This window comes from Gavialis gangeticus, unplaced genomic scaffold (assembly GCF_001723915.1).
Source record: "Gavialis gangeticus isolate Ggan-Ray unplaced genomic scaffold, GavGan_comp1, whole genome shotgun sequence".
Lineage (NCBI taxonomy): Eukaryota > Metazoa > Chordata > Crocodylia > Gavialidae > Gavialis > Gavialis gangeticus.
The window spans coordinates 12936471-12957416 of NW_017729033.1; the positions used below are offsets into that span (position 1 = coordinate 12936471).

Sequence of the window (20946 nt, forward strand, 5' to 3'; positions counted from 1 at the left end):
AAAAAAAAAAAAAAAAAAAAAAAAAAAATCAGTAGAGCTTGTTATTATAACTTGAATGATATTTAAAGGAGTTTCTGCTAGGAGCTAAAAGACATGGGATAATAAGTAGTGTATAACGTTTGGGTCAGTTACTGATTAGTGCTTGTAAGGTGCTGTGGAGGCAAATGTAAAGCAGAGTTTCATACTGACTAACAGGGTTGAAAACATTATGATTTACGAGAGTTTAAGTACGTTTCTATACATTTACAGTAAAACCCTATAAAATCAAGAGATCTTTTCTGTAAGATTTTAAACCCATTCTACAGAAGTCTGCTCCCGTGCCAGGACTGTTTAGTTTGCTTTAAATGTGCCACGATGACTCTAAAACCTCCGAGTTTGTTAGCACTTTCCTTGGAAGAGAAAATAGCCGAAAGGGTAGGCACCATTAAGTCAGCCTCTCTCATCATGCAAAATGGAACATCTCTGCACAGCTGCCCAGCGATCAAATGAACTCCTGCTGTAGACTTCTGCGCTTGGCAATAGCTTCTATTTTGTCTTTTATTATTTTTGCCCAGTCCTCCCCTTTTGTCAGTGTGATGGACCTGGTCTCCATCTCTTGTAGAGCTTTTAGCTCAGGTGGCTCTTCCGGTACGAGTCTTGCTTTGAGTACAGCATCCTGGAACTTGGCTGCTGAAGCAGAGGCTAAGCAGCACCTGGGTGTACTGCAAAAGAAAAATGAGGATGCATACATAAAACTGGAACAGAAGTGAAGTGCTGCTTTTCTGACGCTCTCTAGGTCTGCTGCTACAGCATCACAATCCAAAAGTAGAACGCTAACCTTTCCCCTGGGTGCAGAGCACGAGGCAGCATGCACTTCTGCCCATTTGGTTTAGCACACTCCTGTAGTCGTTTGCAGAATGGTGTGTGCATGTGTCAAACCTCGCAATAATATCACACAAAATATGCAAGGCTGACATTGATGACAAAACTCCTATCATCTGAATGGAGGTAGGGCCAGGCCTACCACATGCAGTTTTGTAAACTGCTCTTTGGACCAGCGGATGCCAAGGTTTGCCTAACACATTCTGTGCATGCTACTGTTTAATTCAGTCCTTGAAACCAAGTCATAAAAAACTCTGCAAGAGAAAAATTAATAATCCATAGAAAACTAAGTGTCACGGGCATACCCAGCTGTGGACACCTGTTCCCCTGCTCACTACAGACCCAGCAGAGGAGATTTACCCCAAATAGTGTTACTCAGGCCAAGGCAAAGACTCAAAGGGATTTTCTTCCCAGGAAAACAGTGGGCGAACTTGTCCGTCCTTGTGGACACAGAGGGGAGCCATGAGAAGGCATTGGAGAACGATCAGCTTCAAGTGATTTAGCCCAGCCCAAGTGAAAGTAGTGCTAGTTTGTGCCCTGGGGGGACGGGGGCAATGAACCAATTATTTACATTTAATTTTTGCCTTCCATTGGAAGCCAAAACTAAATTGCTGGCAAGCAGATGCCACCAAAATCGTTTTGAGTGCAACAGCAGCATGAAACATCCTACACACAGAACTAGAGAGACTGGAGTGAAAGCCAGATTGCCAAAAGTTGCTTCTAGAAGCAAACTTCCTGTAAGGATGCCCTTCTACTGAGCATGGAGAATGCCACCTGTGATGGCAGCCTTTCTGCCTTCCCTTAGTAAGTCCTTACTTGCTGAGCTGGAAATCCAACTGCTTGTAGTGGTAGTGAACAGCCACCGCGGAGTGGGGACACAGCAGGTAGTGGTTATCTTCCCAGCAGCGTCTCATCGCCCGAATGATGTCTTCATCAGATACTGAACAGGAGCTCAGCACTTCGGAAAGCTTTGATTCACAAGGGTGGGGGAAAGCAAAAGCAAGCTCTCACAGTCAGAAGCATGGCTGAAATTGCAAGTCTACCCATGGCGATTCATTAAAAAACGGTATTGAAGTGAATTCTGTGCTGCTGCTACTTGTATTCATGACTAATCGGTGGTCCCCAACCTTTTTTATACTGCGGACCGGCATGGGAGCAGGACGGGGTGCACAGAGCCAGCTGCCTCCCTCCTGGGGCTGCCCCACCGCCCAGCTTTAACATGACTACTGGTGGCAGAAGCTGCTTGCCCAGGCAGACAGACGGGAGTCTGAGCAGGGGGCCCACGCCACGACCCAGCAGTCAACCCTTCGCGGCCTGGTACCAGGCCTTGGCCCAATGGTTGGGAACTTCTGCATTAGATGGTCTCACACAACAGAGAGAAAGCTATGTTCTCATCACAGAATCATTCCAGACAGTCCAAGGAGCAGATCTGATTCCATCTATATTTAAGTGTCTAAGTGCAATCCTATTCCTCCCTGCTCGAGCCCTTGCAAAACAGTTACACTTCTACTTTTATAACATGCCTGTGCCTTAGCCCTAAGATTAATTCACAAGAAGCAGTGCAGAGGAGAAGGGCCCTTCCACATTGTTCATTAATGCTTTTTCCAAGAAACGTGCTTTGCTTCTTGAAGCAAAAAATTAACGTTTTGCTCCTAGAAGCAACTTGAACAAAGGGGAATAGGATCATATGTAGGTATCCAAGGTACCACCTAGATACCTAACAGATGGAACATGATCTGGCCCTAAGGTTTTTTCCCCACCTGATCAGCTCACTTACATTGTTGGGGAACATGGAGGAACAATCCAGGGATTTGAAAATAAATCAATTCCAAGCGAAATATAGCAAATTCAAATACTTGTAATGGGTGCAATTTTTCTCTTTAAAAAGGACTTTTACCAACATTGTTTTTCCATGTAGATCACTGAAATTTAAACAATATGCAATTAATTAATTAATTAAACGTGTCACCTTTTATTTTTATCCATTTTGTATTTCACTCAGTTTGGACACTGATCCACCATATACTTGTTTAATGTTAAACATACGGGTAGTCCCGCTTAAGTCACTAGAACCAATGAAAAGAGAAAGGTATGCCAAGACTTTTTGGACTGTTGGAACCAGATCCTGATCCAGTTATTTGTTATATAAGTGGGTTTGAGGCACTTATATGGACACACAACACATTTATTCTGGAATAAACAGATTTATTCCAGAGCAAAAGTTGGGCAGACACACAACACAGTGTTATTGGTGCAAGTCATTCCACTCTGGGATAAAGCCATCCATCAGAAGCGAGGAATAACTATACACCAGCATGATTTACACATACATAACAGTTCTGTGTCCATTTCCCTGATCAGGCATCAAAGATAAAGTCCACAAGCTGGATGCAGCCTGAAGAGCCTGTCATCTGCTCCACCGTGCTGCCTGGACTGGCTCCATGTGCTGGATTCAGTGCACAGAGCCAGTCCAACTTGCAGAGTGGCTCCACGCTCCTCATCCAACCCACTGGGCCTGGTGAGTTTGATATCCCCAGTCTAATCTTATTTTGTTCCCCAGGTAGCGGTGTGCTTAATGCAAACCAGCTCTCTCACCACATGGAGGCTGCATACTGTAATTGCCCCCAATCCAGGCAGCCAGCCTGGGACAGCTGGCCTCTCCTTACTTCAGAATGGAGTAAAATTCAGTAAAATGGTTACGCAGGAATCAGGTCACATGCCCACACCTGAAGTGCCATCTTATTTCACCATGCTTAACCCCCTGAAAAAACCTAAGCATATCTACTTCGGTAAAATCCAGCCATTTTAACCCTTATGCCAAAGTCACGAAAAAGAGATGAGACGGACCCATCCACCTTTTGGGTGAACAGTTTTTGATGGACTTGAGCAGGGTGGAAAGGGTCATACCTGGCACCTCTGTCCACTCAGTCACCTAACATGTGGAATGGGATCTAGCCCTTAGTAGACTCTTATTCAGTCCAATGACCTAGCAATACAGTTGGATTCAGGTCCTACCATTGAAGAGGAATGTTTAATCCCATCAAAATAATTGTAGGGTTGTGGGGGTTGGTTGTGTTTATTAAAGAGAAACATCCAACAGATTCTTTGACAATATGCACAGGATTTCTGGGACGCTTCACTCCACTATCCTCCTCCGGTGGAGGTTTTAGACTTCAGGACAAAAGCCCTTGCCAAACCAAACAGTTTATCTTTTAACACATTAATGGTTAATATTTTCCTTGGACATGTGCAAAGTGACTGACCTTTCTGTGCAGTTCTTCTGGGAGTTTGAGGCTTTTAGACATACAAAACTGCTCCATCAGAGCTTTAATCAAGCCACTGTCAGCATCTGAAAGCAACCAGAAGAGCCTCTCCATATTGTAAGGTTCCTAGGAAATACACATGTGACATGCTTGAATCACCATCTACCAAAGATTCAGTGCAGAAGAGTGGAAAACCAACAACTGCTAGTGGTACCCTCAGTGCCTTAGATGCTATTGCATCTCAGGTTCGGTCATACTTGATATTTTATTAGTAAATGTTAAGAGTTATGAACCCCAAAAGATAACAAAGCCAGTAGGGAAATACAGAGTGCCCGAGTGAGGGACTAACATAAGAGGGATGGGGGTGAGGAGGGGAACGCAACTAGGGTACAGAAAATACAATGTTAGCCAAATAAGCCTGGGGGTGGGGGAGCAGCTGGAATTGTATTAGTAGATGTTAAGAGTTACACCACGAGTGTGATCTATTGGAGTTAAAGACTGATTGATGGGCTCTGTTCTGGCCCTTTATTTTTTTTGCTGACGTATTGGTCTGCATGTTACTGCCACTATGATCCTGGAATTGCTCCTTCTGGAAAACCATTCACAAGGCATTTCATAGTTCAAGGGCTGATCTATACATGAAAAGGGTTTTTGGTATATCTTTCGTTTTACTGCCATAAATTGCTTTGCTTTGATGCACAAAAGACCTTCTTTTGATTTAGCATGCATCTTCTGCTTTATGTAATTCACTTGGCAAGCGCATAGCATTATACTGTGAGAAGCTTCATATGGATGTGAAGTCAAAGGAACTGTAATGCATCATACAGTTCACCCTTGGCACACCATGCACTCCTTCCCTTCTGGATCAGCCCGTCTGCTTGCCTGTCTCCTCTGAGGTCATCTTAACCACATGTCATGCTGACGTCCTGGCACATGCTCCCTTTGCAACTCATGCGAATCCGTACTGCCAAATAAGGAGCCTTTGAGGCTCATCGAAACCAATCTTCTGAAAGCCTCTGCAAGTCACAGCAATTCATGCGCGTATATCAGGGCCTGGAGGAGCATCTCTCCACTAAGGCACCCCAGGTGAAGACAAGAAACAATGGACACAAACTGCTTGAAGATTGCTTCAGATTGGACATAAGGAGAAACTTCTTTACAATTCGAGTGCCGAGGGTCTGGAACAGACTCCCCCCAGAAGTGGTACAATCACCGACACAGGAGATCTTTAAAAAATGACCTGACACCTTGCTGAGGTCATCTGACCCTAGCAATCTTTCCTGCCCATGTGCTGGGGGGCTGGACCCGATCATCTTGTAAGGTCCCTTCCAGTCCCTAACATGCATGAATCTATGCTTCACAGACAGCTTCCAAGAGGGTGGCAAAATATATTGGGAAGTAAAGGAAATTAGTGGCCCAGAGTATGGATTATTCAGCTCCAAGGTGTAAAACTACAATCGGCAACTCTTCTTTTCAGGAACAACAGCAAAAAAAAAATCTACTGCAGGAGGAAAGCTCGTCTCTGCTTCCTCTTTCTTGGAGGCTGGTGTGAGACTCTGCAACACACTTCCATAAGAATTAAGGGCCAACACGAACATCGCCACCTTCCCCTCCAAAAGCAAGGCAGAGTCTCCGCCAGTCTGACCAATTATTAAGACAGAGCAACACAGCTATTGCAGCAGAACCAAAACCAAGCGGAAATACTACCCCTGCCCACGCTGCTCGCTACAGCAAAGCATGTAAGAAGGAATGAACAACGAGACAGACAGTAACCTCATCACTTGATATGGGGCAGCAATGTTTTCCGGCAGGAGGCCAGAATGACTCGGCTAGTGCCTGCCCATCTCAGACCTGAAGACCCAGCCACCTCTGCTGCTTCTCCCTGCTGCTCAGCTGTAGCTTGGCACAGGGGGAATCCCCCTCTGCCAGAGCCCAGGATACAGCATGGCATGACCGGACCCCCCCCACTGCCAAATGCCGCTGAAGCCACAGGTCCATGGGCTGGTTCTGGTCACAGGTTGCCAACCCCTGACTTGGTACACTTCTAGAAGGTATTCAAATAATGACAAAAATGAGGGGGGTATATAAGAACCAGTGCAGAACAGAACAAGGACAGCAAAAATAGTTTAGGCATAACATTCAGCACCTCCCCTGTTAGCCATGAATATACCTGGATATCCATTGCAGAAGCTAAAGTTGGTTGAACGTTTCCCGACAATGAGAAGTCTCCGTGCTGAACGGTCCTGTGAATAATGTCATTGCTGTTTACTACAGCTATGAGCTGGATGGGCAGTCCCATCTTCTTTGCAATATATCCAGCTGGAAAAGAAAAATGTAAGTGCAGAGGGTTTCACCCCATGATGAAACATTCATAAAGCAAATGTCCAAGTGAAGTCACTGGGGAAAATCATTTGGGCAAATATATCAGGTTTGGCCAAATGTTGTGTTTCATATCACAACTATTAACAGCCTCTGTCTCTATAATTTAGGCACCCACCAAAGACATTTAATCCCAGCAATGCCATTCTCCATGTGAGAAGCGTCAAAGTGAACTGGATGGTTTCATGCATAGACTTGGAGTCCCTATAGGTCCCAACTACCAAATTAAGGGACAGGGACACAGTCACAGAGGCTTTTCCTGTCCATAAGATGCAAATAATACAGCTTAGATGGTCTTCCCCTGAAGTATAAAAAAGACCCATATCACACCAACTCCTCTATTATGGATTGAGGACCAATTGATTGAGTTTACAAAAAATTTGATTCCCCCAGTCCTCAGTAAGGTGCATCCAGTTAAAAGGCTAGGGTAAAATTAGTTTGCAAAAGGCCGCAGATAGGCTAGTTTAGCTGCCATACTGCAGTTGCATTACTTTCTGATGTAGAAAGTCAGACACTCCAGATCTTACACCCTTCAGCATCCAATTCATTCAGTTCACATGGATTTCCAATATGTTCATGATTGTATTATCTACGGTAGACATCATAGGATGGCTTGGGACTACCTGCATCTCAAATAGTTCCAACAATGTAGTAGGTGTTTAATATAAATAATAGTGATAAAAATGGTACAGGAGAAAGATCTTTTCTATTACAAACCCTCAGTCGCCAATAAAAAAAATAATAATATACTGTTCTTATGTTGCCCTTTAAATCCACAGGACTCAAAGTGCCTAAACCTCCCCCATTGGAGGCACCACAATGAATGCCCTACCCCTTCCTCTAACCTGTGAGGTTTCCTCCACCCCCTGTTGGCACGACAATCTCCACAGCTGGCAGAGGGGTTGCATCCAGAGAGGTAGTGCATTGAAAGTAAGCGTAGAAGTGGTGAGCAATCTGCACCATAATCCTAGACCAATTGATTGAGTTCAAACTCATCAGGTTATGTTTTCTGGCAAAATCTGTGTTGGCGAACAGCTCTTTGATTGGCTCATCGATTTCATCGCTATTCCCATCAGCTGTTGAAGGGAAGGAGAAGAGGTCAGGAGTATTAACTGGAGTGCTGCTGAAGTTAGTAAGTGAGGCACAAAATATGTGGTTTGAGTAACTGAACAAAATATGAGACTAGTTGCTAACTCTAGCCGTGAAACTGGGAACTTGTGAACTGGGATTTTGGTTCATCCCTGAAGGCAGCAGCTGCTAGATAACCCAACACAGACTGTCGTAGAGGGAGGAGCTTATAACACTATTCCCATGAGTCCTTCTAATGTTAATGGCCAACATGTACTGGCATCAACCCAACAGCACAGCTTGAATACAGATGTGGGTTCCAATTTTTAATTGTAACCCCAAGTTTTGGGGGGTTTTGGAGTGAGGGTTTTCATTGGGGCCCATCTCCAGATTATTCCAAGATAATAAGACACGGCTCTACTACAAAAAGGTATAGGAACCATTCCTGACATGACCAAGTTAACCCAGAGTCTACTTGAGCCAAAGTAAGGCATGAGTTCATCGCAGGAAGAATCAATAGAAGAAGTCAATTTACTTCCAGTGATTCCAAACCAAGGGAGGGGAAGACACAAAAGCATGGAGGATGTAGTACCTTTACAGGAAGATCTTTCTTTCAATGTGAACACAGTGCAGATAGATACTACTTGTCTACAAGGTAATGGCTTTCAACCCATGACCAGAAAAGAAAGGAGCTCAGAGTCACCAGCCAAACAAGTCGGAAAATTAAAGCAAGTTTCCATACGGGCTCCAACTAGCCTTCCATTAGCAGAAGTACAGGGCACAGGGACCCTGAAGGTAGCAGCCGATAGATAAGCCAAGATGGACCATCACAGAAGGACCAGTTTGCAACACTATTCCCCGCAAGTCCTAGTGTTAATGGCCAACCAACATGAAGGCATCAACCCAGCAATATTATAAAATAGATCATCCAACAAAATGCAAACCAGCAAACACATGAACGTTCTCTTCGATCACTGTTGTCATCTGCAATTCTTGCATCTGGCTACAGAGACCTTTGGGTAACAGGACAATGATATCCATATTCTTTTCCCCTCTTACGCTTTCAATTGCGGAGCTTCCAGTGTCTCCCGCAGTTCCTGGTTCAAATTAAAATAGCCAAGGAAATAAAGTAAGAGTTAATTAAGAGACAAAAGGTCAGTCAAATATATGTCAAATATGCATGGTTACCATTTTTTGGTCTAAGTTATTTTTAGTTAGTGGAGAGCACCTGGCATTGGGAAATAGCTTCTTCCCAATGGGCAGCTGTCAATATTACAATTACCATTAAGTGGCACACCTGTTTGTAGATTCAAGCAAAAGTTTAGGCACTTCTGTAAAGCACTTTTGTAAAGGCTTCAGGAGGTTGAACCAATAAAGGTATCCTCTCTAGGTTAAGGAAGGCATACCATGCCACTGACTCTTCATTTTCTACAGAGGAGTTTCAGTAAACATTGGTTTCCATGGCTTATCAATTTGGTTGGCAAGCACCAGCATAAAATTCACCCCCATGCAATGGGTTCACACAAAGCCCTGTATAGTATCTCAGCAGCCTTTGCTCTGGGGTGAAGTCTAAGCATGTTTCTTCCATCCTTTTTTTTTTCCCTCAACTGCAACCTACCTACTAGAATAGTGACGTGCTTCTTCCTTTTCTTCAGGAAATACTGTAAGAACTGTCCAGTGCAGGACATGGACAAATCCTTAAAGGCATAAGTTACACCATGCCAGAGCTCCAAAACATTCAAGCCATTCCTCAGCCTGGACAGATGTACTACATCTTTGTGTCTGACTCTGGTGAAGGCTCTGTCGATCAGGTCTACGGGGAAAAGGTTAAAGGGAATTGAAAGAACATGTACAAGGCATACCTCTCTAATACATCGTCTGCTTTGCCACTGTTCCTTATGCCCATTGCAGCTTTACTACCAAGCTAAGGACTCTCCAATGTTGAAGAGGCAGAGAGGTAACCGAGAGAAATGCTGCGCACTACAGAGAGTCTGAAGCTTAGTACAAATTGGCAGAGCTCTTCTGACTGCCAGTGTTTACAACTACTGAGGGGCTGACCTAATAAACGGAAAAAAAATTAAATGAAATCATTGGCCCCTATTGTACGCAGCAGGAGAAAGACATTTTCTCTTTTGCCACATCTCCCCTCCGCATGCCCATAGGGGCCACTCCACCAGTCGTCCATGACGGAAACCACGCATGCGACAGAGAACCTGCTAACAAGCACATACAGCCAATACAGCACCCAACCTCTCTCAGACTGACCAGACATGCTCCTAGAAGGGGCCATCTACCCAGAACAGCTATATTGTCAGAGTCTACTCTGAGTCAGCATAATGGTGCCGAATACTGCTGGGACTGCATCCATCTGCACCATAAATGCCCTGGAGACAGTACGCTGGGAAACTTCACTCATGCTTCCTGAAGATGAGCTCTGCAGCCAGGGACAAAATACAGCCTTGTGTGTGTCAGGAGAACCTCCTATTCTTTTTTCCCTGAAGAGAAGCAGATCTCTAGCCAGCTTGCAACCTACTTTAATAACACGAAACAGCAGCTGGATGGAACCAACTGGGAGAGAAAAGACAAGGTAACAAGATAAACTGCTGAAATTCTGGCCTCTAATGGCCTTCCTCGGTAAAAGAAAATTAGCATTAGCATTAGCAAAGTGGTGCATTCATTGCACTATCCAAAGCATGAAGAACAAAACAGACACGGTGATCCCTGTGTAAAACAACGAATGAACGCTGCTCTGCCTTCAAGTCCAGAAAGGCTGTGGCCGAATGCTTTAACCAACTGATCATCCTGACGCCAGCCTTAGACAATGAAACTTTAAAAACCAACTTGAGCAAGCAATCATCCACAGACAGGATTGTTAGGTATGGTCTAAACTGACTATGGATTTTTATCTCATTGTCTTGATTAGCGTTTATAACCCATGCGTCCCTCAATGGTTTAGTTGCTTTTTTTCTTTCCTCAATTCACCGTGCCTCTCCCAGCAGTGCCCCTCCTTTTCCCCCTTCCCTTCATTACCCCCTGCATCTGATGAAGCAAGCTGCTGCTTACAAATGGTTATGCATCTCTGATTTGTTAGTCTATCAAGGGCAAATCAGCCCTGCCTTGTTTAACTTACCATTCAGCTCTTGCCTGGGGATGAGTTCAGGCGAGATGAAGAGCGAACACAGCTCTTTCACCAGCTGTGAGTAGGAGAAGTTGCTCCATGCTCGCAGGGTGTTCGAATCAAGCAGAGGAATTTCCTCAGGCATGAAAAGGCCACCATCTGGGGCATAGCCAGAAAAGAGGACTCCTTCAAAATCAGTGCCCTCAGCACCTCCGCGAGTGCTGATGTACTTCATGGTTCCCCCAGCACTGCAAGAAGCACAATGGTTACAGCAGGTTCCTGCAGGACACCAGGCTTCCCAGGAAAGCAGATGTCTGAGGTTTCACTTTCCTGCAAAGGGAGAAGATCCACTCCCTGAATTATTGCAATCTAGTAAATAATGCAACTAGCATAAACAGCGCAGGGAGCAGGGCCCAGGACTTCTCATCCCCAAGTGAGCATGCTAACCATTAAGATGTTTTCCACCTGCTAGGGTGCTCTCCTGCTGACCCCATGCGTCTTGCATTCCTTTCTACAGAGGAGTACTTCAATAGGAGGCATGAAGAGTGCCCCTTTATCCAGCCAAACTCATTGCCCAATGGTTAGGGCTTTCTCCTGGAGGAAGGGAGATGTGGATTTTAGCTGAGCTAGGCTTAGGAGGGCCTAGAACCCAGGTCTCCAACTTACTGGGCAAGTGCTTTAATATCTAGGCTGCTATAGAAAAGATTGTCAGCATTATCTTTTCTTCTTCCTCCTGACTAAAAAGAAAGCAGTGAGTCCTGCTCGGTTCACCTAAAGAAGAGTTGTAAGCACCTACCCCAAGGAGAAGAATCAAAGCTGTGACTTCTATGTATCGGCGTCGTACATTTAGCCCTGATGCATACATCTAAGCTCTAAAGAGAGGCTATTGAGCAAGGGGGGCTCCTTGACCCAAGTCAGTTAAGTCTGATTCAACCAGAGTCTGATTCAACTACATTCAACCAGATTTATCTTAAACCAGTTCCAGCCATTTTTGAAAACTGGTTGATGTGCACTGAACTTCTGCTCTATTACAGGTTTAAACCAGTTTCTGATCACTTAAACTGGTTCATGTGTAACTTCTGTCCGGGATGCCTGTAGCATTGCCATCTTTAAGGCTAGGGACAGAGGCATAGGCTTGGAATTGTAGGAATGGAAGGGATCTTGCAAGGTCAGCTAAGCCAGCTCCCTGCTCAAATAGGATCATCCCTAACTAAACCATCCCAGCAAAGTATCTGTCCCAACTGCTCTTAAAAGTTTCCACACCTTCTCTAGAGAGCATGCTCCAGTGCTTGACCCCCTCGTAGTCTGATAGCTCCTCCAAGCTAAATTTCCTCTGCTGCAGCTTCAGACCATTGCCCTTAGCCCTGTGCCCTACCGCCACAGAGAAACCCATATCCATCCTCTTTATAATCATCGTACCTGTCGGCTAGCTGGGAACATTCACACTTTGGCTAAAACCAACACACTCATCTAGTAGACTTTGTTTCCAGGAGACTTAGTCATTCAACAAGCTGGGATTTGGTGGTGGAATTACAGTCTCTCTTACACTTGTGTGCCCCTTTTTCAAATCCAACAAATATCAGTAGCAGCCAGTGTTTTGGGGATATAATAGGTATTTGTTCACTTATGTAAGGGAGTGAAAACTAGCTGTTAAGGGTGCTAGCAGTTAGAGCCCGGGACCTAAATTCCCTTCTTGGCCACCACCACACTATGCAATGCTGGGTCACTCATTTCACATCTGTCTGAAATTTCCCCTGCACTTAAACACTACTACTCACCTGACAAACAGGGTGTTGCGGGGCCTATTTAACTAAAACCTGTGGAGAGCACTGAGTTTCTTCCATGAGATGCATTATATTAGCACAAATAATCTGGGCTTGTCTCAGTCCAGCCCCTCAAGAGACACTGCCCATATTGCACATGGTGGTGTTACAGAGAAGCTGAGGACAGGATGAGAATAGAGACTAAATGACAGTATACAGCTGGGCAGGGTCTACTGGGGTGGGGAGGGAAGGGAACAGATCAGGAGAGAAGGTGATAAAAAAATCCAAACAGTGAATAACTAAAGTCTTTTTAGCTTAAAACAGAAAAAACAAGAAGAAATGCAGCAAAACTGAAAGAAAGAAACCGCCACTGGGTCTTGAACTAAACAAAACCTTTTTCACATTTGAAATTTTCGGCTGAAATTAAGTTTGTATCTTCCCCATTCCTGCCATCTCCTACACACTACTGCTGCTTCTGGTAACACACGTCTTTCCCCTTAAAACTCCTGGAGTCACCCGAGTAAGTCAGAACCTCAGCTTTTACCATCGGGGCCAGACACCAGGGGAGTCGAATAGAGCTAGAAAAGTCTGACCCGTACAAGCTCCAAAACCTGAAGGCAAAAAAAGAAGTGGCCCAAAATGATGGTGTTCATTTCTCTGGGATGTATTTGGCAGCTGTGTTGGTCTGAGACCAAAAAGAAATGCCAAACTCTAAAACTCTTGGTTCAGAGACGCTCCCTTTTATTAGACCAACGACGGAATCACCAACAAATTATCTTTCTTTGCAAGCTTTTGGGCTCACGTGCCCTTGCGAGGGTTGCCAGCCCTCCAGGATTGTCCTGGAGTCTCCAGGAATTAGATATAAATCTCCAGGAGATGGCTGAGAGTCACCTGGGAGATAAATGCGAGGGCATTAATTAAAATAGTAAATGTTAAATCCAATTTATACAGTAGTCCAGTGTGTAACGTACATTTGCCTTCCTGTCAATTTGCGTTACCCAAATGCCGGTCTACTCAGTACAGTAGATTAATGTCATTCGGTCATGTGATGAAACCTCCACCAACAGATTGAAATAGAGTTGGCAGCAACCCTTGCTCTTCCTCAGGCTTAGGGAAAACTAAAGATGGTACAAAGTCCCCATTTGGTAGATATGAGTTGGGTGTTTTGCTTGTTTTTTTCCTCTCAAATCTCTTGTTTCGTGGAACTTTTCAAAACGTAGAGCCGGCAACAGCGGCTTGCTTGCAATCTTGGGCATTTGTGGTCTGAGTTGGGGGCGCTGCCAAGAAAGAGCCCTGAACTCTTGCTGAGCCCAGTGCTGCCGGCTCCACCTCTGCCCAGGGGGGATGTGTCTGAGTAACGCCACCGGTACAGAACAGCAGGTCAGCACCACTCTGGCAGAGCCAGGGAAACTGAGGCACAGCTCTGGGCTGGGAATTGCTCAAGGGTTCAACGCACAAACTAATGGCCAAACTCTTGGCTCCCTTCATTCCACCCCCTTGCTTGTGGGAGCTCAGAGATGTTGGGTTTTTGTGAGTTTGAGAGCCGGAGGGGGCGGGGGCGGCGGGTTAAAACCAACCCAAGCTGCAAGGTAGCAGCTAAAATTTGCTGCCTGGCTTTGTGCACGGGTGTGAACGTGTAAAGGGGTGCGTGCACACGTGCAAAGGGCATGCACGGAATAACTGACATCAAACTTACAAAACTGAAATGAAGCTCTCCTGAAGGGAAGAGGGAATTATTCCACAGTCCCTCTTGTAACACGCGTTTGTACAGCACGATGCACGCGGTGAAAAGTTGGGTGATCATGTTCTCCAGTGATCCGTGTGTGTGCCCATTGTAAATGGCGCAGCTCACGGCTGTGTCAGGAGCCCTCCGCTACCTGCTGTTTCAGGTATCACCAGATAATGTCCTTGGTGCAAGGACTTTGTCTTTTCCTTGTCTGTTTAAGGGCTCTGAGCACTGATAGGGTTTGTGCAGGAGGCAGTCCCTATGTCTTGAACTGGTAGATCATTAATTAGCACACAAGGAAATGAAAGCTATGCTGCCTGCAATCTGGTTTTCATATTTATTCCAGTGGTCATATAGAAGAAACTCAGACAGGGACCATCTAATGAGCATCAACTTGGGTGTCTATCATTAGAAGTAATGTCACAGAATCCGAGATGTTGACTATAAAAACCCCTTTACATTGATTGCCTCTCTTTGGATAGTATTCAGTGGGCTTGTCTACACATGGCCCTTTTATGCAGGATTAGCTTATAATCGCCATTTTTAAGGACTCAAGTCCACACGTGTGCATCCTTAACATGCCTTAAAAATGGAGATTTTAGACTAATCCCACCTAAATTTGATACCTGCTTAAAGCAAGTACCAAATTTAGGAGCGATTAGCTAAGTCACATTAGCCCACGTGTAGATGCTTACTGCGCATTAGTGCAGCTACACATGGGATAATGCGACTTAGCTATGCAAGCCTAAATTTAATGCGCCTTAATGCACTTTAGCGCATCTATGTGTAGACACATGCCTAAATTGGCTTAATGCACCTTAAACAAAGGTGCATTAAGTTTAGGCACACGTAACTACACGTGTAGACGCACACAGAGCATGTTAACATCTTTCATGTCCTATGACTGCAGGTTTTTGTTTCCCTGGATGGTCTTAGCAGTCATTTCCATCCATAACTTCAGTTGTTCTATGTTCTTGAGAAAAGTATCAACTCTCTGCTCTAGGAACAGGATTTATTCCCTCAGCATGGGCAATGTCTTCCTGTGAACAAGCTACATGCTGGCAAAGAAGCCACATCACCATATGTCCTTCCAAGTTTTGCTGTAGCTTACACAAGGGGACTTCAACCAAGAAAAAAATAGGTCCAAAGGTCCAGAGCAATGCTGATAACTGCAATGTAGCCTAAAGCCCTGACCCCGTAGTCACAAATGCATGCGATTAATTTAGGCATACCATTAGTAAAGTTCAGCAGATGCATAAATCTGCAGAATTTGGCTTTGCACTTGTGTTTTAGTGCTGTGTTGTCACAGGGGATATTTATATCATGGCAGCCACTGAAGGAATAACCCACATGCCCTTCATTATGTTCCAGCCCCAGAGGTGGTGAAGGGGAGCTGGAGGGCACCTTTGGCACCATGCTAAGACCTGGGTCTTTCGGTGTGCTCAAGAGGCTTGGAAAACCTCTGGGTCATCCTCACTGCATCATTTCTATGTTGACATGCACAAAGCAGGAGCGGATGGGTAGGTGTTATTTCCCCGAGGGTGTGGCTGAAGTCTTTTTTGACTGCTATTGTATAGACACGCCCACAGGATAACTGGAAGTGCCAGGAAATGCTCTTCTAATGGGTGTTCCAGCTCTTCCCCTCTGCATTGCGGTAGCAAAGTTTCCTCCAGTCCAGGCACTTGCTTACTGGGGGCTTTGCCCCCAGCATTATCCTGTGGGATATGATCTACCACACCTTCTGTGAGCGCTACTCTATCCTGTGTCCCGTGGAAGCCCAGGCAGCCATTAAGAGGCCTCTTTGGTTTGGGCACAATGCACAAATTGTTGCCTCAAGAATCAGTGCACAGACACATGGAGTAGCAGTAACTCATGCATTTGATGCAGCTGTCCATGGCGAAAGGAAAAGGAGAGTCTCAGAAGCTGATAAGCGTGCACTGCACAGATCTCCTTAAGCAACTGGTAGGAATTGGGGATTTGAGAAAGATAAGTGAAGCTGCCAATTACATTTTCACTCCTGTGGCACCAGATCAGGCACAGTATGCACATTCGCTTCCACTGTACAGAAAAGCAGGATGCAAAGGACGCAGATGAGGGGGGATTAAAATTGCTTGAATCCTGTGCTGTGCCAATGCCAAACACGGAACTGGGGAGAAAGCACCAGGCGAGACAGGGTGTTAAGTTTGGGCTGACAGAGTTTAAAGCCACAGGCACCGATCTGACTGCCACTCGAAGTTGGACAATTAACAATATAGTGACTCAATATAACAGTTCACAGCGTGGTAGGGAGGATGACTGAGGGACCCCTCAGTCAAAGTATTCAGGCTACCACGGTTGCTGTAGTCCAGTAAAATTACCTAGATCAGTCTTGCTCAACTTTTTGGCCCTGTGGGCCAGACAAATGGCCCAGAGCCCATTTGTCGGCTGGATCGGACTGTCTGCGGGCCAGACCAGGCCCTGGGGCCCAACACTGACCCTCCCTGCCCCACGAGCCTGTGCGTCTTCTTCCATTACTCCTGAAGAGTCTTGGACATGAAGATCAATTTCAGGTTTACACTTATCTTATGAATATTTATAATCCGTCTCAAAAAGGTACCATTCCCCAGCTCCAAGGGCTTTGAGCCATTGTTTCAAAGCACAGCTACATTTCCTAGCCTAGGAAATATGACAGCCCAGGCCATAACCACATATTAAGTCCCTGAGTGCATGGCTCCCTGTCCTCCACTGCATCAGCTGGATGGGTGGCATATGGTCCCCTGTCCCCTGCCGTGCGGGTAGTGCTGACAGCGCGCAGCAAACCCCAGCTCCCACCACTATAGGAGAGGTGGCTACAAGACCCTTTAGGCCATGAGTAGGACAGCCCTGCCTTGAGAAGTAGCAAAAGGCTATTGGCCTGCATTTTGCAAATGGAGATGCAAGACAGTGGCCCAGTCCAGCTGCATATTTAGACAAGTAAGTAGCTCCTGTGTGGCAGAGATTAATTATTAACACTACAGGATTAGTAAAACATCCTTGATTGCCTCTATCATATAACAGTACTTCCCAGAAACATAAGACAGTGCATGGTGCCAGATCTCCAGCTGGTGTACATTAGCATAGCTTTGCTGATTTTAGTGGATGGGTGCCGATTCTTCACCAACTAATGGGATTTGGGCCTTAAAGAGTTTATTTACAGCCAAATCTAATGAAACAAGAGGCAGGATAAAAGTAGTAAAAAACAAAAACAAACAAAAAAACAAAACAAAACAAAACCAAATTAAATATCCAGCAACTCACTTCTGTCAGCTGATGTGTGTAACAGGCCAAGCAAGCAATCCAGTTTGCTGGCTATTTCAAAATTTGAGGGGGAAAACATCCAGTTTCCAATTTGGACTGGGGGGGGGGGAAAAACCCTCAAATTTTTGGGAAATACAAATTCATAAAAATTCATTTCAAGGTATTTGATGTTTCTTTCTTCCAAGCTGTTTTTATCAAAATAAATGTGAAAGAATTTTTTAATGAAAAAACATTTCAATCCAACCAAGTCAAAATGTTTCATTTAAAAAATGTCAAAGCAGACAGCTTCAAACTGTGTGGCATTTTTCATTCTTCAAAAGAAAAAACCCCCACATTTGTGAAAGCGATGTATATTTGCAGGCTGTTTTATTCGGACTGATTCTCCATTTTTTGCCAAAACAAAGTTTTTTTGTGATAAACTACCCAGTTGTATTGCCCATTGGTTGCTGGTAAAGACCCCAAAACACGGGTACTTACGGTAAAAATACTGCCCTGCCATTCAGTTGGATACAAATGTGTTTCACGGTTGCAACCAGAACCTTGTCCTCCTTGCAATGTCAACATGAGAAATACAACATGATGAATACATGTCTCCTTTTGTGTTTTCCATGAGAAACGTGAGCTGCTCATTTTGGGGTATTAGCTCAAGTTGTAGATGATGTGCACAGCTTTGGGCGTTCCACAGTTCTTGTGTGTTGGCTGATGAGACAGGGTGTTTATCACCCTAAATTAACTCCTCTTTAATTAAGCTAATTGCAGTGAGGGCTCTTCTTGCAGACCAGAGGGGGTTAGCAGCACCAGCCCCCTGCTATGTTACTAGCTCCAGGATCACATACTTAGCATCGTACCTAGACTCCTGGAGGCCTGGGAGATCTTTTAGTATCAGGCCCCACTTCGCCAGAGATAATAATAATAATAGTTGGACAACAGGGAAAAAATTACCATTTTTGGGCCCCCTTTCTTTCCTGGCCCCTGGCAGCCACCTAGTTTGGCCATGCCTGTGTCCGGCCCTGCACATACTTCCTGAAGAAAGAGCTCCTTCAAATTGAAACCATGGCTTAATGTCACCTGAAGACTTCTGTGAGTGCATGGAGTGACCTCAGGAGTAAAACTCACTGTGGTGACTATGGAAATGATTAGTCTCATTCTGCCCCTGTTTGTACCCGTGCAATTCTAGCAAAATCAGAACAAGAGCCATTCTGGGTAGGTCTACACAAAGGAAAAAGCTGTGTTCATAACTCAGAATAGCTAGCCTGAGTTAACTAATTACATTTCATTAGCAATGCAGACAAGGCTATTTGGGCTTTACGTAGTTCAAATTCAGCTCAAAAGGTTTGAAATCAAGCTGCTAAACTGACCCATGCCACAATATTTTATCATCATAGCAAGGGATGTGAATAGGTAGTATTCCATAATGGATATAGCTCTCCTGGCAGAACCTTCTGACCCTTCTGGATACACAAGGGGGTTTTTGTTAGCTTGCCTCCTGGGTTTGGGGGTGAAGAAGGGAATGAAGGTGTAGTGAAGCCAGAAGAAAACTCCTTCTTCTGCCACACTGTCACATCCCCACTAAGACAGTAGCCGGTAACCTTTGCAAGCCACGGGCCAGAACAACCTGCCTCTCGTGCAACACAGGCCAGGTGGTTGTGGGCTTCTCTGTACCCACCTCAGGACCAGGCAGTTGGGAACTGCCCTCGCACTAATGCTTCTCCAAGCCATCCACTCCCAGGGTGCAGCAGGAGGGCAGCTTTCAGCCAGGGCTGGGCAACTGAAAGTCCATGCTGCTACTGCTTCTGACACAGCTGGGAGGCAGGCAGGGGGTGGGAGAAGCAGCCCCAGCATGGATGCAACTTCTAGCTGTCTGGCCCCTGGCACAGTTCCCCCATGGCTGGAAGCTGTGCCCATGCTGTAGCTGGGGGGGAAGAAGCCATGGTAACAAGGTGTAACAGGCTGCCCTCCCCAGCAGCATGTTCTTTTCTTTTCTTTTTTGCCTATGAGGGGCACCCCTGAAGTACCTTAATGTTTCATTTCTCTTGTTTGTCTCATATCCCGCCTTTACTCTCCTGCCACGTCTTGATGTAAATATTATTTAGATGTTCTTACAAGCAGGAGACTGCCTATTGTAATCCTATGTTGGGGTTCTCAGCCACCACGGGCCTTCTCCCCCGTCTTTCTCTAGGTAGGCCTACCAGTCTAAACCCACCAGATAGGGTTTGACTATGAGGCTCTAGCTCCTTAATCCTCTTGGGGCTTGTAGCCCTCCTTTTGTTTTCAATCTGGAGCCCAGGCTTTCTAGCCCAGGCCTGTCCACTGGGCATGGAGCCAGCAGTCTGCAAGTTCCAGTCTGGGCAGCGGCCCAAAGCTCCCACTGCCCAAGGGCACCCTTTCCTTTAGCTCAGGTTACTAGCCGAGATCCCCCCACTGGGACCCAGCTTAAAAGTCCTGCAACGAGCTCTGAGCTACAGGCCCTATACAGCTGACACTCTAGTGCACTAGGCCCTTTGGCCTTTTATGACTGCACTCAAGGCGCTAATGAGATCTCCTCCTCCCCTACAGCCTCAACCACAAACCACCGGTGTCAATCAATCAAAAAAATATAAACAGTATGTTCATGGGTTATAACCACCACAAAAAAAATAATTAAAGGCAGCAGTATGCCAGCTTACATTTTTCCCAGGCTCTGTGCTTCTGCTTCCCACCATCTGCTACGGTCCTTCTTCTGGGGCTGCCACCGCTTCTCTGACAGTCCTCAGTAGTTCCCCTCCCACAGCAGCTGGACAGGTCACCAAGCCCCTCTGTGAAGCTCTTATACACAAATGCCTTCCCCCTTGGCTGCTGGCCCCAGCTACCACTAAAGCCCAGGGTTTTTATAGTTCTGGCCTGCTCCCTTCTGGTCACCTGACAAGCTGGCCAGGCTCAGCTTTTAACCCCTACCCTGCCAGTGGTCTGTGCCCAGCAAGTTCTGGTCTTAAAGGGACCGGCCTGCTTCCTGGTAACAGGGCTAGGGTTCCCTGTTACACAAGGGCACATCTAGATATTGCCTGGCCCCAGTGTACCTCCTTGCTGCTTAGCCCTGGTGTCCGCATAGGCAAGGCCTTGGGCTTTGTATGCCAGATCCTGTGGCTTCATGAACTGGATGTAGCCCATGAGCGGCCTGTTGCCAGCCCCTGCACTAAGGGGCTCTGCTTTCATATCTACATTGGCACAGCTGTGGCGGTATAATGTAGACAGGTTTGAGTCAAAACCCAAATTGCCAATCTCTAGACTATACTAGTGATCTTTTCTTTAAAGGCTGCCTCATCAGGTCTATGGTATAAGCAAGAAGAAATGAAGTGTTCAGTCATAGCATTTAAACAGTTAGTGCTTAATCATCATACAATCACATTGCATGAATATGTAATGTGATCCTAGGGTTTCTAGGGTTTATTTTTAAATCAGTTAGCAGTGGGAGGAGCGCCACTGCAAGCTAGCTGGCAAAGGGCAATTTGTGCC

The 20946-nt window shown here is 45.6% G+C and overlaps 1 protein-coding gene across 1 annotated transcript; it reads right to left on the reverse strand.

Moving 5' to 3' along the window:
• Positions 1-439: 439 nt before the first annotated feature.
• On the reverse strand, positions 440-20310 carry THNSL2 (threonine synthase like 2). Its single transcript, XM_019526565.1, has 9 exons — positions 20121-20310; positions 10702-10937; positions 9190-9384; positions 8516-8668; positions 7349-7579; positions 6295-6443; positions 4125-4250; positions 1678-1829; positions 440-701 (listed from the first exon to the last, which is right to left on the reverse strand). The coding sequence occupies exons 2-9, from the start codon at positions 10922-10924 to the stop codon at positions 482-484; spliced, it is 1449 nt and encodes a 482-aa protein (XP_019382110.1). The 5' UTR covers positions 10925-10937; positions 20121-20310; the 3' UTR covers positions 440-481.
• Between the last annotated feature and the right edge of the window lie 636 nt (positions 20311-20946).

Bases quoted from the DNA above. Each gene is read 5' to 3' on its own strand.
- THNSL2 (XM_019526565.1), bottom strand. From the start codon at position 10,924: ATGAAGTACATCAGCACTCGCGGAGGTGCTGAGGGCACTGATTTTGAA. The intron at 4,251-6,294 runs GTATATTCATGG...TGTATTTCCTAG, and splicing joins CTTCTGCAATGGATATCCAG to GAACCTTACAATATGGAGAG. The intron at 702-1,677 runs GTAAGGACTTAC...TTTCTTTTGCAG, and splicing joins TTGGATTTCCAGCTCAGCAA to TACACCCAGGTGCTGCTTAG.